Below are 18,266 nucleotides of genomic sequence, written 5' to 3'. Positions count from 1 at the left end.
ATGACTCTTGTGTGGTCAGTGTTGATGACCCTCGTGTGGTAGTGTTAATGACTCTCGTGTGGTCAGTGTTAATGACCCTGGTGTGGTCAGTGTTGATGACCCTCGTGTGGTAGTGTTAATGACCCTCGTGTGGTCAGTGTTAATGGCCCTTGTGTGGTCAGTGTTGAAGACCCTCGTGTGGTCAGTGTTGATGACCCTCGTGTGGTAGTGTTAATGACTCTCGTGTGGTCAGTGTTAATGACCCTCTTGTGGTCAGTGTTAATGGCCCTTGTGTGGTCAGTGTTGATGACCCTCGTGTGGTCAGTGTTAATGACCCTCGTGTGGTCAGTGTTAATGGCCCTTGTGTGGTCAGTGTTGATGACCCTCGTGTGGTCAGTATTGATGATCCTCGTGTGGTCATTGTTAATGACCCTCGTGTGGTCAGTGTTAATGGCCCTTGTGTGGTCAGTGTTGAAGACCCTCGTGTGTTTAATGTTAATTACCCTCGTGTGGTCAGTGTTAATGACCCTCGTGTGGTCAGTGTTGATGACCCTCGTGTGGTCAGTATTGATGATCCTCGTGTGGTCAGTGTTAATGACCCTCGTGTGGTCAGTGTTAATGGCCCTTGTGTGGTCAGTGTTGAAGACCCTTGTGTGTTTAATGTTAATGACCCTCGTGTGGTCAGTGTTAATGACCCTTGTGTGGTCAGTGTTGATGACACTCATGTGGTCAGTGTTAATGACCCTCGTGTGGTAGTGTTAATGACCCTCGTGTGGTCAGTGTTAATGGCCCTTGTGTGGTCAGTGTTGAAGACCCTCGTGTTATCAGTGTTGATGACTCTCGTGTAATAGTGTTAATGACTCTCGTGTGGTCAGTGTTGATGACCCTCGTGTGGTCAGTGTTAATGACCCTCTTGTGGTCAGTGTTAATGGCCCTTGTGTGGTCAGTGTTGAAGACCCTCGTGTGGTCAGTGTTGATGACCCTCGTGTGGTAGCGTTAATGACTCTCGTGTGGTCAGTGTTGATGACCCTCGTGTGGTCAGTGTTAATGACCCTCTTGTGGTCAGTGTTAATGGCCTTTGTGTGGTCAGTGTTGAAGACCCTCGTGTGGTCAGTGTTGATGACCCTCGTGTGGTAGTGTTAATGACCCTCGTGTGGTCAGTATTGATGATCCTCGTGTGGTCAGTGTTAATGGCCCTTGTGTGGTCAGTGTTGATGACCCTCGTGTGGTCAGTATTGATGATCCTCGTGTGGTCAGTGTTGATGACCCTCGTGTGTTTAATGTTAATGACCCTCGTGTGGTCAGTGTTAGTGACGCTCGTGTGGTCAGTGTTGATGACCCTCGTGTGGTCAGTGTTGATGACCCTCATGTGGTCAGTGTTAATGACCCTCGTATGGTCAGTGTTGATGACCCTCGTGTGGTAGTGTTAATGACCCTCGTGTGGTAGTGTTAATGACCCTCGTGTGGTCAGTGTTGATGACACTCGTGTGGTAGTGTTAATGACCCTCGTGTGGTCAGTGTTGATGACCCTCGTGTGGTAGTGTTAATGACCCTCGTGTGGTAGTGTTAATGACTCTCGTGTGGTCAGTGTTAATGACCCTCGTGTGGTCAGTGTTGATGACCCTCGTGTGGTAGTGTTAATGACCCTCGTGTGGTAGTATTAATGACCCTCGTGTGGTAGTGTTAATGACTCTCGTGTGGTCATTGTTAATGACCCTCGTGTGGTAGTGTTAATGACCCACGTGTGACCAGTGTTAATGGCCTTTGTGTGGTCAGTGTTGATGCCCCTCGTGTGGCCAGTGTTAATGACCCTCGTGTGGTTAGTGTTAATAGCTCCTATTTGAGCTAATTCAGGATGCCTGTTGTTAGGTTTCATGTAAGCTGAGACTGAACAGTAACTATCAGTCTGTAAATAAGCAGAGGATAAAAATATATAACCTGTAAATGTGCTGAGACAGAACAACAGCTCCTGACCTGTGCTCCTAGCATGTAAATAAGCTTAGCTAGGATCATTTCCTGTAAATAAGCTAAGTTAGGTTAGAAGCTTTTAAGCTTGATAATAGTGGAAGGATAATTACTCTCAGCATATAAATAACTTGTATGACTACAATAATTCTTATTGTGTAAGTGTGCTGAGCTAAAATAACAGATCTTAGCCAGTAAATAACCTGAGGTAAGATACATCTCTTATCCAGCAAACAAGATAAGGAAGGATAATAGCTGCTAGTCTGTGAGTTAACTGGTGTAGGACAACACCTCACAGACAGTAAATTAGCAATGAAAGGAGAACAGGAATTAGCCTGTAAATGAATGTTCGATAATAACCCATATTCTGTAATCGAGTTGGTGTAGGATTTTGTTCGGATTTTTAACCCCGGAGGGTTAACCACCCAGGATAACCCATGAAAGTCAGTGCGTCATCGAGGACTGTCTAACTTATTTCCATTGCGGTCCTCAGTATTGTCCCCCAGGATGCGACCCACACCAGTCGACTAACACCCAGGTACCTATTTGCTGCTGGGTGAACAGGACAACAGGTGTAAGGAAACGCGTGGAAATGTTTCCATTCCGACAGGAATCGAACCCGGGCCCTCCGTGTGTTAAGGGAGAGGTTTAGCCACCAGGCCACCGGAAGGATAGCAGCTCTCATCCTATGACTTGTCTAAGACAGAAAAACAGCTTCTAGTCAGTAAACAGGATCAGGCAGGATAACAGTAATTAGCTTGTGAATTCAGCATTGTAAATTAATTCCACTTACGTGAGGTTGATGAAGAGACCACCTGAGATGAGAAGCACCACATCAAAGGGAATGAGGAAGAGCATGATGTACGGGATGCTCTCAAACATGGCAGAAAACATCGAACCTGTTGGATAAAGTTTGTGTAAAGTTTGTTAGTGGTTCTGTGCAACATGACCCTAACTGCCTTCTTAGAGACCAGGCCTACTGAAGAGTTAATATTACAGGACTAAGAACTATTGAGAAACAAGGATCACCAGCCTACGACCTCAAAAGATCCCCAGCCTACAATCTCACAAGATCCCCAGCCTACAACCACACAAGATCCACAGCCTACAACCACAAAAGATCCCCAGCCTACAACCTCACAACATCCCCAGCCTACAACCTCACAAGATCCCAAACCTTTAACCTCACAAGATCCCCAGCCTACAACCTCACAAGATCCCCAGCCTACAACCTCACAATATCCACAGCCTACAACCTCACAAGATCCCCAGCCTAAAACCTCACAAGAAAACCAGCCTACAACCTCAAAAGATCCCCGGCCTACAGCCTCACAAGATCCCCAGCATACAAGCTCACAAGATCCCCAGCCTATAACCTCACAAGATACCCCGCCTAACAAGATCGCAAGCCTGCAACCTCACAAGATCCCCAGGCTACAACCTCACAAGATCTCCAGCCTATAACCTCACAAGATCCCAAGGTTACAGCCTCACAAGATTCCCAGCCTACAACCTCACAAGATCCCAGCCTACAACCTCACAAGATCCCCAGGTTACAACCTCACAAGATTCCAAGCCTACAACCTCACAAGTCTCCAGCCTTCAACCTCACAAGATCCCCAGCCTACAACCTAAAAAGATGCCTAGCCTACAACCTCACAAAATACACAGCCTACAACCTCTCAAGATCCCCAGCCTACAGCCTCACAAGATCCCCAGCCTACAAGCCTCACAAGATCCCCAGCCTAGAACCTCACAAGATACCCTATCCTACAACCTCACAATATCCGTAGCCTACAACCTCACAAGATCCCAGCCTACAACCTCACAAGATCCCATCATACAACCTCAAAAGAACCCCAGGCTACATCCTCACAAGCTCCCCGGCCTACAACCTCACAAGGTCCCCAGCCTACAACCTCTCAAGCTCCCCAGCCTACAACCTCACAAGATCCCCAGGTTACAACCTCACAAGATCCCAAGCCTGCAACCTCACAGGACAACCTCACAAGATCCCCAGCCTACAACCTCACAAGATCCCCAGGTAACAACCTCACAAGATACCCATCATACAACCTCACAAGATCCACAAGCTACAACCTCACAAGATTCCCAGGTTACAACCTTACAAGATCCCCAGCCAACAACCTCACAAGCTCCTCAGCCTACAACCTCACAAGGTCCCTAGACTGCAACCTCACAAGGTCCCCAGTCTACAACCTCACAAGATACCCTACCTACAGCCTCACAAGATCCCCAGCCTACAACCCCAAAAGATCCCCAGCCTACAACGTCGCAAGATACCTATCCTGCAACCTCACAAGGTACCTAGCCAACAACCTCTCAAGATCCTCAGCCTACAATCTCAAAAAATCTCTAGCCTACAAATTCACAAGATCCCCAGCCTACAACCTCGCAAGATACCTATCCTACAACCTCACAAGATACCTAGCCTACAACCTCACAAGATCCATAGCCTACAACCTCACATCATCTCCAGCCTACTACCTCACAAGATCCTTAGCCTACAACCTCACAAGATCCCCAGTCTGCAGCCTCTCAAGATCCCCATCCTCAATCCTCACAAAATACCTATCCTACAACCTCACAAGATCCCCAGCCTACAACCTCACAAGATGACCAGCTTTCACACTCACAAGATACCCATCATACAACGTCACAAGATCCCCAGCCTACATCCTCACAAAGTCTCCAGCCTTCATCCTCACAAGACCCCCAGCCTACAACCTAAAAAGATGCCTAGCCTACAACATCACAAGATACACAGCCTACAACTTCTCAAGATAACCAGCCTACAGCGTCACAAGATACCTAGCCTACAGCCTCACAAGTTCCCCAGCCAGAACCTCACAAGATACCTATCCTACAACCTCGCAAGTTACGTAGCCTACAACCTCACAAGATCCACAGCCAACAACCTCACAACACACCCATCATACAGCCTCACAAGAAACCCAGCCTAGAACCTCACAAGATCCCCAGCCAACAACCTCACAAGATCCCCAGCCTACAACCTCACAAGCTCCCCAGCCTACAACCTCACAAGGTCCCTAGACTGCAACCTCACAAGGTCCCCAGTCTACAACCTCACAAGATACCCAGCCTACAGCCTCACAAGATCCCCAGCCTACAACCCCAAAAGATCCCCAGCCTACAACGTCGCAAGATACCTATCCTACAACCTCACAAGATACCTAGCCAACAACCTGTCAAGTTCCCCAGCCTACAATCTCACAAAATCTCCAGCCTACAACCTCACAAGATCCCCAGCCTACAACCTCGCAAGATACCTATCCTACAACCTCACAAGATACCTAGCCTACAACCTCACAAGATCCATAGCCAACAACCTCACATCATCTCCAACCTACTACCTCACAAGATCCCCACCCTACAACCTCACAAGATCCCCAGTCTGCAGCCTCTCAAGATCCCCATCCTTAATCCTCACAAAATACATATCCTACAACCTAACAAGATCCCCAGCCTACAACCTCACAAGATGACCAGCTTTCAAACTCACAAGATACCCATCATACAACCTCACAAGATCCCCGGCCTACATCCTCAAAAAGTCTCCAGCCTTCAACCTCACAAGATCTCCAGCCTACAACCTAAAAAGATGCCTAGCCTACAACATCACAAGATACACAGCCTACAACTTCTCAAGATAAACAGCCTACAGCGTCACAAGATACCTAGCCTACAGCCTCACAAGTTCCCCAGCCAGAACCTCACAAGATACCTATCCTACAACCTCGCAAGTTACCTAGCCTACAACCTCACAAAATCCCCAGCCAACAACCTCATAACACACCCATCATACAGCCTCACAAGATACCCAGCCTAGAACCTCACAAGATCCCCAGCAACAACCTCACAAGATCCCCAGTCTACAACCTCACAATATCCACAGCCTACAACCTCAAAAGATCCCAATCCGACAACCTCACAAAATACCTAGCCTAAACCTCACAAGATACCCAGCGTACAACCTCACAAGATACCTAGCGTACAACCTCACAAGATCCCCAACCTACAACCTCACAAGATATCTAGCCTACAGCCTCATAAGATACCCAGCCTACAGCTTCACAAGATCCCCAGGTTACAACCTCACAAGATCCCCAGCCTACAACCTCACAAGATCCCCAGGATACAACCTCACAAGATACCAAGCCTACAACCTCACAAGATCCACAAGCTACAACCTCACAAGATCCACAAGCTACAACCTCACAAGATTCCCAGGTTAAAACCTCACAAGATCCCCAGCCTACAACCTCACAAGCTCCCCAACCTACAACCTCACAAGGTCCCTAGACTGCAACCTCACAAGATACCCAGTCTACAACCTCACAAGATACCCATTCTACAACCTCACAAGATACCTAGCCTACAACCTCACAAGATCCCTAGCCTACAACCTCACATCATCTCCAACCTACTACCTCACAAGTTCCTTAGCCTACAACCTCACAAGATCCCCAGTCTGCAGCCTCTCAAGATCCCCATCCTCAATCCTCACAAAATACCTATCCTACAACCTCACAAGATCCCCAGCCTACAACCTCACAAGATGACCAGCTTTCACACTCACAAGATACCCATCATACAACCTCACAAGATCCCCAGCCTACATCCTCACAAAGTCTCCAGCCTTCATCCTCACAAGACCCCCAGCCTACAACCTAAAAAGATGCCTAGCCTACAACATCACAAGATACACAGCCTACAACTTCTCAAGATAACCAGCCTACAGCGTCACAAGATACCTAGCCTACAGCCTCACAAGTTCCCCAGCCAGAACCTCACAAGATACCTATCCTACAACCTCGCAAGTTACGTAGCCTACAACCTCACAAGATCCACAGCCAACAACCTCACAACACACCCATCATACAGCCTCACAAGAAACCCAGCCTAGAACCTCACAAGATCCCCAGCCAACAACCTCACAAGATCCCCAGCCTACAACCTCACAAGCTCCCCAGCCTACAACCTCACAAGGTCCCTAGACTGCAACCTCACAAGGTCCCCAGCCTACAACCTCACAAGGTCCCTAGACTGCAACCTCACAAGGTCCCCAGTCTACAACCTCACAAGATACCCAGCCTACAGCCTCACAAGATCCCCAGCCTACAACCCCAAAAGATCCCCAGCCTACAACGTCGCAAGATACCTATCCTACAACCTCACAAGATACCTAGCCAACAACCTGTCAAGTTCCCCAGCCTACAATCTCACAAAATCTCCAGCCTACAACCTCACAAGATCCCCAGCCTACAACCTCGCAAGATACATATCCTACAACCTCACAAGATACCTAGCCTACAACCTCACAAGATCCATAGCCTACAACCTCACATCATCTCCAACCTACTACCTCACAAGATCCCCAGCCTACAACCTCACAAGATCCCCAGTCTGCAGCCTCTCAAGATCCCCATCCTTAATCCTCACAAAATACCTATCCTACAACCTAACAAGATCCCCAGCCTACAACCTCACAAGATGACCAGCTTTCACACTCACAAGATACCCATCATACAACCTCACAAGATCCCCGGCCTACATCCTCAAAAAGTCTCCAGCCTTCAACCTCACAAGATCTCCAGCCTACAACCTAAAAAGATGCCTAGCCTACAACATCACAAGATACACAGCCTACAACTTCTCAAGATAAACAGCCTACAGCGTCACAAGATACCTAGCCTACAGCCTCACAAGTTCCCCAGCCAGAACCTCACAAGATACCTATCCTACAACCTCGCAAGTTACCTAGCCTACAACCTCACAAGATCCCCAGCCAACAACCTCACAACACACCCATCATACAGCCTCACAAGATACCCAGCCTAGAACCTCACAAGATCCCCAGCAACAACCTCACAAGATCCCCAGTCTACAACCTCACAATATCCACAGCCTACAACCTCAAAAGATCCCAATCCGACAACCTCACAAAATACCTAGCCTAAACCTCACAAGATACCCAGCGTACAACCTCACAAGATACCTAGCGTACAACCTCACAAGATCCCCAACCTACAACCTCACAAGATATCTAGCCTACAGCCTCATAAGATACCCAGCCTACAGCTTCACAAGATCCCCAGGTTACAACCTCACAAGATCTCCAGCCTACAACCTCACAAGATCCCCAGCCTACAACCTCACAAGATCCCCAGGTTACAACCTCACAAGATACCAAGCCTACAACCTCACAAGATCCACAAGCTACAACCTCACAAGATTCCCAGGTTAAAACCTCACAAGATCCCCAGCCTACAACCTCACAAGCTCCCCAACCTACAACCTCACAAGGTCCCTAGACTGCAACCTCACAAGGTCCCCAGTCTACAACCTCACAAGATACCCAGTCTACAACCTCACAAGATACCCAGTCTACAACCTCACAAGATACCTAGCCTACAACCTCACAAGATCCCTAGCCTACAACCTCACATCGTCTCCAACCTACTACCTCACAAGATCCTTAGCCTACAACCTCACAAGATCCCCAGTCTGCAGCCTCTCAAGATCCCCATCCTCAATCCTCACAAAATACCTATCCTACAACCTCACAAGATCCCCAGCCTACAACCTCACAAGATGACCAGCTTTCACACTCACAAGATACCCATCATACAACCTCACAAGATCCCCAGCCTACATCCTCACAAAGTCTCCAGCCTTCATCCTCACAAGATCCCCAGCCTACAACCTAAAAAGATGCCTAGCCTACAACATCACAAGATACACAGCCTACAACTTCTCAAGATAACCAGCCTACAGCGTCACAAGATACCTAGCCTACAGCCTCACAAGTTCCCCAGCCAGAACCTCACAAGATACCTATCCTACAACCTCGCAAGTTACGTAGCCTACAACCTCACAAGATCAACAGCCAACAACCTCACAACACACCCATCATACAGCCTCACAAGAAACCCAGCCTAGAACCTCACAAGATCCCCAGCCAACAACCTCACAAGATCCCCAGGCTACAACCTCACAAGATCCCCAGCCTAAAACCTCACAAGATCCCCAGGTTACAACCTCACAAGATCTCCAGCCTACAACCTCACAAGATCCCCAGCCTACAACCTCACAAGATCCCCAGGTTACAACTTCAGAAGATACCAAGCCTACAACCTCACAAGATCCACAAGCTACAACCTCACAAGATTCCCAGGTTACAACCTCACAAGATCCCCAGCCTACAACCTCACATGCTCCCCAGCCTACAACCTCACAAGGTCCCTAGACTGCAACCTCAAAAGGTCCCCAGTCTACAACCTCACAAGATACCCAGCCAACAGCCTCACACGATCCCCAGCCTACAACCCCAAAAGATCCCCAGCCTACAACGTCGCAAGATACCTATCCTACAACCTCACAAGATACCTAGCCAACGACCTCTCAAGATCCCCAGCCTACAATCTCACAAAATCTCCAGCCTACAACCTCACAAGATCCCCAGCCTACAGCCTCGCAAGATACCTATCCTACAACCTCACAAGATACCTAGCCTACAACCTCACAAGATCCATAGCCTACAACCTCACATCATCTCCAACCTACTACCTCACAAGATCCTTAGCCTACAACCTCACAAGATCCCCAGTCTGCAGCCTCTCAAGATCCCCATCCTCAATCCTAAAAAAATACCTATCCTACAACCTCACAAGATCCCCAGCCTACAACCTCACAAGATGACCAGCTTTCACACTCACAAGATACCCATCATACAACCTCACAAGATCCCCAGCCTACATCCTCACAAAGTCTCCAGCCTTCATCCTCACAAGATTCCCAGCCTACAACCTAAAAAGATGCCTAGCCTACAACATCACAAGATACACAGCCTACAACTTCTCAAGATAACCAGCCTACAGCGTCACAAGATACCTAGCCTACAGCCTCACAAGTTCCCCAGCCAGAACCTCACAAGATACCTATCTTACAACCTCGCAAGTTACGTAGCCTACAACCTCACAAGATCCACAGCCAACAACCTCACAACACACCCATCATACAGCCTCACAAGAAACCCAGCCTAGAACCTCACAAGATCCCCAGCCAACAACCTCACAAGATCCCCAGGATACAACCTCACAAGATCCCCAGCCTACAGCTTCACAATATCCCCTGCCTACAGCCTCACAAGATACCCAGCCTACAGCCTCACAAGATCCCCAGCCTACAACCTCACAAGATACCCAGCCTACAGCCTCACAAGATCCCCAGCCTACAGCCTCACAAGATACCCAGCCTTCAACCTCACAAGATACCTAGCCTACAACCTCACAAGATACCTAGCCTACAACCTCACAAGATACCCAGCCTGCAACCTCACAAGATGCCCAGCCTACAACCTCACAAGATACCCAGCCTACAACCTCTCAAGATACCTAGCATACAACCTCACAAGATCCCCAGCCTACAACCTCACAAGATACCCAGCCTACAACCTCACAAGATCCCAAGCCTTCAACCTCACAAGATACCCAGCCTATCCCCAGCCTACAACCTCACAAGATCCCCAGCCTACAACCTCACAAGATCCCCAGCCTACAACCTCACAAGATACCTAGCCTACAGCCTACATCCTTAAAAGATCACCAACCTACAACGTCGCAAGATACCTATCATACAACCTCACAAGATACCTAGCCAATAACCTCACAAGATCCCCAGCCTACAACCTCACAAGATCCCTAGCCTACAACCTCACAATATCCACAGCCTACAACCTCACAAGATCCCCAGCCTAAAACCTCACAAGATCCCCAGCCTACAACCTCACAAGATCCACAGCCTACAACCTCAAAAGATCCCCTGGCTACAACCTCACAAGATCCACTACCTACAAACTCACAAGATCTTAAGCGTATAACCTAACAAGATACCCAGCCTACAACCTCACAAGATCCCCAGCGTTCAACCTCACAAGATCCCTAGGCTACATTCTCACAAGATCCCCAGGCTACAACCTCACAAGATCCCCAGCCTACAACCTCACAAGATCCGCAGCCTACAACCTCACTAGATCCCAAGCCTACAACCTCACAAGATACCAAGCCTACAGCCTCACAAGTCCCCAGTCTACAACCTCGCAATATCCCCAGCCTACAACCGCACAAGATTCCCAGCCTGCATCCTCACAACTTACCCAACCTACAACCTTTCAAGATCCACAGGCTACAACCTCACATTATACCCCGCATACAACTTCAGAAGATCCCCAACCTACAACCTCAAAAGCTTCCAGGCCTACAACCTCACAAGATCCCTAGCCTACAACCTCACAACACCCCCAGCCTGCAACCACACAAGATCTCCAGCCTACAACCTCACAACATACACAGACTACAACTTCACAAGACCCCAAACCTATAACCTCACAAGATCCCCAGCCTACAACCTCACAAGATCCACAGGCTACAACCTCACAAGATCCCAAGCCTACAACCTCACAAGATCCCCAGGTTACAACCTCACAAGATACCAAGCCTACAACCTCACAAGATCCCCAGCCTATAACCTCACAAGATCCACAAGCTACAACCTCACAAGATCACCTCCAGCCTACAACCTCCCAAGATCCCCATCCAACAACCTCACAAGATACCCAGCCTACAACCTAACACGATACCTAGCCTACAACCTCGCAAGCTCCCCAGCCTTCATCCTCACAAGATCCACAAGCTACAACCTCACAAGATCCCCAGGTTACAACCTCACAAGATCTCCAGCCTACAACCTCACAAGCTCTCTTGCCTTCAACCTCACAAAGTCCCCAGACTACAACCTCACAAGATCCCCAGTCTACAACTTCACAAGGTCCCCAGCCGACAGCCTCACAAGATCCACAGCCTACAACCTTAAAAGATCCCCAGCCTCCAACGTTGCAAGATACCTATCCTACAACCTCACAAGATACCTAGCCAACAAACTCACAAAATCCCCAGACAACAATCTCACAAAAGGTCCAGCCTACAACCTCACAAGATCCCCAGCCTACAACCTCGCAAGATACCTATCCTACAACCTCACGAGATACCTAGCCTACAACCTCACAAGATCTCCAGCCTACAACCTCAAAACATCTCCAGCCTACTTCCTCACAAGATCCCCAGCCTACATCCTCACAAGATCCCCAGCCTTCAGCCTCACAAGATTCCCATCCTCAAACCTCACAAAATACCAAGCCTACAACCTCACAAGATCCACAGCCTACAACCTCACAAGATCCCCAGCCTACAGCCTCACAAGATCCCCATCCTAAAACCTCACAAAATGCCTAGTCTACAACCTCACATGATACCCAGCCTACAGCCTCACAAGTAACGCCGCCTACAGCCTCACAAGATGCCCAGCATACAAAATCACAAGATACCCTTCATACAACCTCACAAGATCCCCTGCCAACAACCTCACAAAATCCTCAGCCTTCAACCTCACAAGATACCCAGCCTACAACCTCATGATGATTTGCCTACAATCTCTCAAGGTACCCAGCCTACAACTTCTTAAGATAACCAGCCTACAGCGTCACAAGATAAGTAGCCTACAGACTCACAAGATCGCCGGCCAGAAACACACAAGATACCTATCCTACAACCTCGCAAGATACTTAGTCTACAACATCACAAGATCCCCAGCCAACAACCTCACAAGATACCCATCCTACAGCCTCACAGGATACCCAGCCTTGAACCTCACAAGATCCCAAGCCAGCAACCTCACAAGATCCCCAGCCTACAACCTCACAATATCCACAGCCTACATCCTCAAAAGATCCCCATCCGACAACCTCACAAAATACCTAGCCTACAACCTCACAAGATACCCAGCCTACAGCCTCCCAAGATCCCCAGCCTACAACCTCACAAGACATCTAGCCTACAGCCTCATAAGATACCCAGCCTACAGCCTCACAAGATCCCCAGCCTACAACCTCACAAGATACCTAGCCTACAGCATCATAAGATACCCAGCCTACATCCTCACAAGATCCCAAGACTACAACCTCACAAGATCCCCAGCCTATAACCTCACAAGATCCTCAGCCTACAACCGCACAAGATTCCCAGCCTGCAGCCTCACAAGCTCCCCAGCCAACAACTTCACAAGATCCCCAGCCTACAACTTCACAAGATCCTTATCCTTCAACCTTACAAGATCCCCAGGTTACAACCTCACAAGATACCCAGCCTTCAACCTCACAGCATCCCCAGCCTACAACCTCACAAGATCCCCAGACTACAAGCCTACATCCTCAAGATCCCCACAACCTCACAACCCTCAACCTCACAAGATCCCCTGCCTACAACCTCGCAAGATCCTCAGCCTACAACCTCACAAGATCCCTAGGCTACAACCTCACAAGATCCCTAGCCTACAGCCTCTACAACCTCACAAGATCCCAAGCCTACAGCCTCACAAGATACCCAGCTTACAACCTCTCAAGATACCCAGCTTACAACCACACAAGATCCCCAGCCTACAGCTTCACAATATCCCCTGCCTACAGCCTCACAAGATACCCAGCCTACAGCCTCACAAGATCCCCAGCCTACAACCTCACAAGATACCCAGCCTACAACTTCACAAGATCCCCAGCTTACAACCTCGCAAGATACCTATCCTACAACCTCACAAGATACATAGCCTACAAACTCACAACATCTCCAACCTACTACCTCACAAGATCCCCATCCTACAACCTCACAAGATACCTAGCCTACAGCATCATAAGATACCCAGCCTACATCCTCACAAGATCCCCAACCTACAACCTCACAAGATTCCCAGCCTGGAGCCTCACAAGCTCCACAGCCAACAACTTCACAAGTTCCCCTGCCTACAACCTCACAAGATCCCCATCCTACAACCTCACAAGATCCCCAGCCCACAACCTCACAAGATACCCAGCCTTCAACCTCACAGGATCCCCAGCCTACAACCTCACTAGATCCCCAGCCTACAACCTCACAAGATACCAAGCCTACAACTTAACAAGATACACAGCCTACAACCTCACAAGATACCCAGCCTACAACCTCAAAAGATCCCCAGCCTACAACCTCACAAGTTACCTAGCCTACATCCTCACATGATATCCAGCCTACAGCCTCACAAGATCCCCAGCCTACAACCTCACAAGATCCCCAGACTACAACCTCACAAGATCCCCAGCCTACAACCTCAAAAGATCCCTAGGCTACAACCTCACAAGATCCGCAGCCTACAACCTCACAAGATCCCCAGCCTACAACCTCACAAGATCCACAGCCTACAACCTCAAAAGATCCCCTGGCTACAACCTCACAAGATCCCCATCCTACAACCTCACTACATCCCCAGCCTACAACCTCACTAGATCCCCAGCCTACAACCTCACAAGATACTCAGCCTGCAGCCTCAAAAGATCCCCAGCCTACAGCTTCACAAGATCCGCAGCTTACAACCTCACAAGATACCTAGCCTACAGCATCATAAGATACCCAGCCTACAGCCTCACAAGATACCCAGCCTACAACTTCACAAGATACCCAGCCTACAACCTCAAAAGAACCCCAGTTTACAACCTCACAAGATCCCAAGCCAAAAACCTTACGAGATCCCCAGCCTACAACTTCACAAGATCCTTATCCTTCAACCTTACAAGATCCCCAGGTTACAACCTCACAAGATACCCAGCCTTCAACCTCACAGCATCCCCAGCCTACAACCTCACAAGATTCCCATCCCACAACCTCACAAGATCCCCATCCTAAAACATCACAAGATCTCCAGCCTACAACCTCACAAGATCCCTAGCCTACAACCTCACAAGATCCCCATCCAATAACCTCACAAGATACCCAGCTTACAAACTTACAAGAAAACTAGCCTACAACCTCGCAAGCTCCCAAGCCTGCGATCTCAAAAGATCCCCAGAATGTACCCTCAAAAGATCCTCAGCCGACAACCACAAAAGATTCCCAGCCTACAACCACACAAGTTCCTCAGCTTAGAACCTCACATGATCCGCAACTTGCAACGTCACAAGTTACGCAGCCTACAACCTCACAAGATCCTAAGCTTACAACCTCACAAAATCTCTAGCCTTCAGCCTCACAAGATACCCAGCGTACAACCTCACAAGATCCTCAGCCTAAAACCTCAAAAGATCACGAGCCTACAACCTCACAAGATCCCCAGCCAAGAACCTCAAAGCATCCCCTGCCTACAACCTCGCAAGATCCTCAGCCTACAACCTCACAAGATCCCTAGGCTACAACCTCAAACATCCCCAGGTTACAACCCCACAAGATACCCAGCCTACAGCCTCACAAGATCCCCATCCTACAACCTCACATGATCCCCAGGCTAAAATCTTACAAGATCCCCGGCCTACAACCTCACAAGATCCCCAGGTTGCAACCTCACAAGGCCCCCAGGTTACAACCTCAAAAGATCCCCAGGCTACAACCTCACAAGATCCACAGCCTACAACCTCACAAGATCTCCATCCAACAACCTCAAAACTTACCCAGCCTACAACCTCACAAGATCCCCAGCCTACAACCTCACAAGATCAACAGCCTACAACCTCACAAGATCCCAAGCCTACAACCTCCAAAGATCCCCAGCCTGACACCGCACAAGATCCACAACCTACAACCTCACAAGATCTCCAGCGTATAACCTCACAAGATACCCAGCCTACAACCTCACAAGATCCCCAGCCTACAACCTCACAAGATCCCCATGCTACATCCTCACAAGATCCCAAGCCTACAACCTCACAAGATCCCCAGACTACAACCTCACAAGAGACTCAGGTTACAACCTCAGAAGATACCTTGCATACAACCTCACAAGCTCCCCAGCCTACAACCTCTCAAGATCCCCAAGTTACAACCTCACAACATACCAAGCCTACAACCTCACAAGATCCCCAGCCTACAACCTCACAAGATCCACAAGCTACAACCTCACAAGATCCCCAGGTTACAACCTCACAAGATCCCCCGCCTACATCCTCACAAGCTCCCCGGCCTACAACCTCACAAGGTCCCCATTCTACAACCTCACAAGATACCCAGCCTACAGCCTCACAAGATCCCCAGCCTACAACCTCAAAAGTTACCCAGGCTACAACGTCGCAAGATACCTATTCAACAACCTCACAAGATACCTAGCCAACAACCTCACAAGATCCCCAGCCTACAATCTCACAAAATCTATAGCCTACAACCTCACAAGATTCCCAGGCTGCAACCTCGCAAGATACCTATCCTGCAACCTAACAAGATACCTAGCCTACAACCTCACAAGATCTCCAGCCTACAACCTCAAAACATCTCCAGCCTTCTACCTCACAAGATCCCCAGCCTACATCCTCACAAGATCCAAAGCCTACAGCCTCACAAGATTCCCATCCTCAAACCTCACAAGCCTACAACCTAACAGGATCCCAAGCCCACAACCTCACAACACCCCAAGCCAACAACTACACATGATCCTCATCCTAAAACCTCACAAAATACCTAGCCAACAACCTCACATGATACTCAGCCTACAGCCTCACAAGATACCCAGCCTACAACCTCACAAGATTCCCATCCCACAACCTCACAAGATCCCCATCCTAAAACATCACAAAATCCCCAGCCTACAACCTCACAAAATTCCCAGCCTTCAAACTCACAAAATACCCAGCCTACTACCTCACAAGATGCCTAGCCTACAACCTCACAAGATACCCAGCCTACAACTTCTTAAGATACCCAGCCTACAGCGTCTCAAGATACCTAGCCTACAGACTCACAAGATCCCCGGCCAGAAACACACAAGATACCTGTCCTACAACCTCGCAAGATTCCTAGTCTACAACCTCACAAGATCCCCAGCCAACAACCTCACAAGATACCCAGTTTAGAACCTCACAAGCTTCCCGGCCTACAACCTCACAAGGTCCCCATTCTACAACCTCACAAGATACCCAGCCTACAGCCTCACAAGATCCCCAGCCTACAACCTCAAAAGTTACCCAGGCTACAACGTCGCAAGATACCTATTCAACAACCTCACAAGATACATAGCCAACAACCTCACAATATCCCCAGCCTACAATCTCACAAAATCTATAGCCTACAACCTCACAAGATTCCCAGGCTGCAACCTCGCAAGATACCTATCCTGCAACGTAACAAGATACCTAGCCTACAACCTCACAAGATCTCCAGCCTACAACCTCAAAACATCTCCAGCCTTCTACCTCACAAGATCCCCAGCCTACATCCTTAGAAGATCCAAAGCCTACAGCCTCACAAGATTCCCATCCTCAAACCTCACAAAATACCAACCCTACAACCTCACAGGATCCCAAGCCCACAACCTCACAACACCCCAAGCCAACAACTACACATGATCCTCATCCTAAAACCTCACAAAATACCTAGCCAACAACCTCACATGATACCCAGCCTACAGCCTCATGAGTTACCCCGCCTACAGCCTCACAAGATGCCCAGCCTACAAACTCACAAGATACCCATCATACAACCTCACAAGATCCCCAGCCTACAACCTCACAAAATTCCCAGCCTTCAAACTCACAAAATACCCAGCCTACTACCTCACAAGATGCCTAGCCTACAACCTCACAAGATACCCAGCCTACAACTTCTTAAGATACCCAGCCTACAGCGTCACCAGATACCTAGCCTACAGACTCACAAGATCCCCGGCCAGAAACACACAAGATACCTGTCCTACAACCTCGCAAGATTCCTAGTCTACAACCTCACAAGATCCCCAGCCAACAACCTCACAAGATACCCAGTTTAGAACCTCACAAGATCCCCAGCCAGCAACCTCACAAGATCCCCGCCTACAACCTCACAATATCCACAGCCTACATCCTCCAAAGACCCCCATCCGACAACCTCACAAAATACCTAGCCTACAACCTCACAAGATACCCAGCCTACAGCCTCCCAAGTTCCCCAGCCTACAACCTCACAAGACATCTAGCCTACAGCCTCATAAGATACCCAGCCTGCAACCACACAAGTTCCCCAGCCTACAACCTCACAAGATACCTAGCCTACAGCATCATAAGATACCCAGCCTACATCCTCACAAGATCCTAAGACTACAACCTCACAAGATCCCAAGCCTACAATCTCACAAGATCCCCAGCCTACAACCTCACAAGATCCACAGCCTACAACCTCACTAGATCCCCAGCCTACAACCTCACAAGGTACCCAGCCTACAACCTCACAAGATCCCCAGCC

General features: G+C 48.8%; 1 protein-coding gene across 4 annotated transcripts in view; it reads right to left on the bottom strand.

Moving 5' to 3' along the window:
* LOC128696231 (protein scarlet-like) overlaps nucleotides 1-18,266 on the bottom strand; it is a 351,307-nt gene that overhangs the window by 42,940 nt on the left and 290,101 nt on the right. For all 4 annotated transcript variants that reach the window (XR_011392936.1, XM_070092551.1, XM_070092552.1 and 1 more), the window contains one exon: nucleotides 2,738-2,843. Coding sequence is in view for 3 of the 4 variants with exons in the window: in XM_070092551.1 (XP_069948652.1) it covers nucleotides 2,738-2,843 (106 nt within the window). In the remaining variant the exon portion in view is untranslated. The remainder of the gene's footprint in view (nucleotides 1-2,737; nucleotides 2,844-18,266) is intronic.

The sequence above is a fragment of the Cherax quadricarinatus genome, chromosome 39 (genome assembly GCF_038502225.1).
Source record: "Cherax quadricarinatus isolate ZL_2023a chromosome 39, ASM3850222v1, whole genome shotgun sequence".
NCBI classification, from domain to species: Eukaryota; Metazoa; Arthropoda; class Malacostraca; order Decapoda; family Parastacidae; genus Cherax; species Cherax quadricarinatus.
This window is presented reverse-complemented; position numbering and strand designations above follow the sequence as displayed.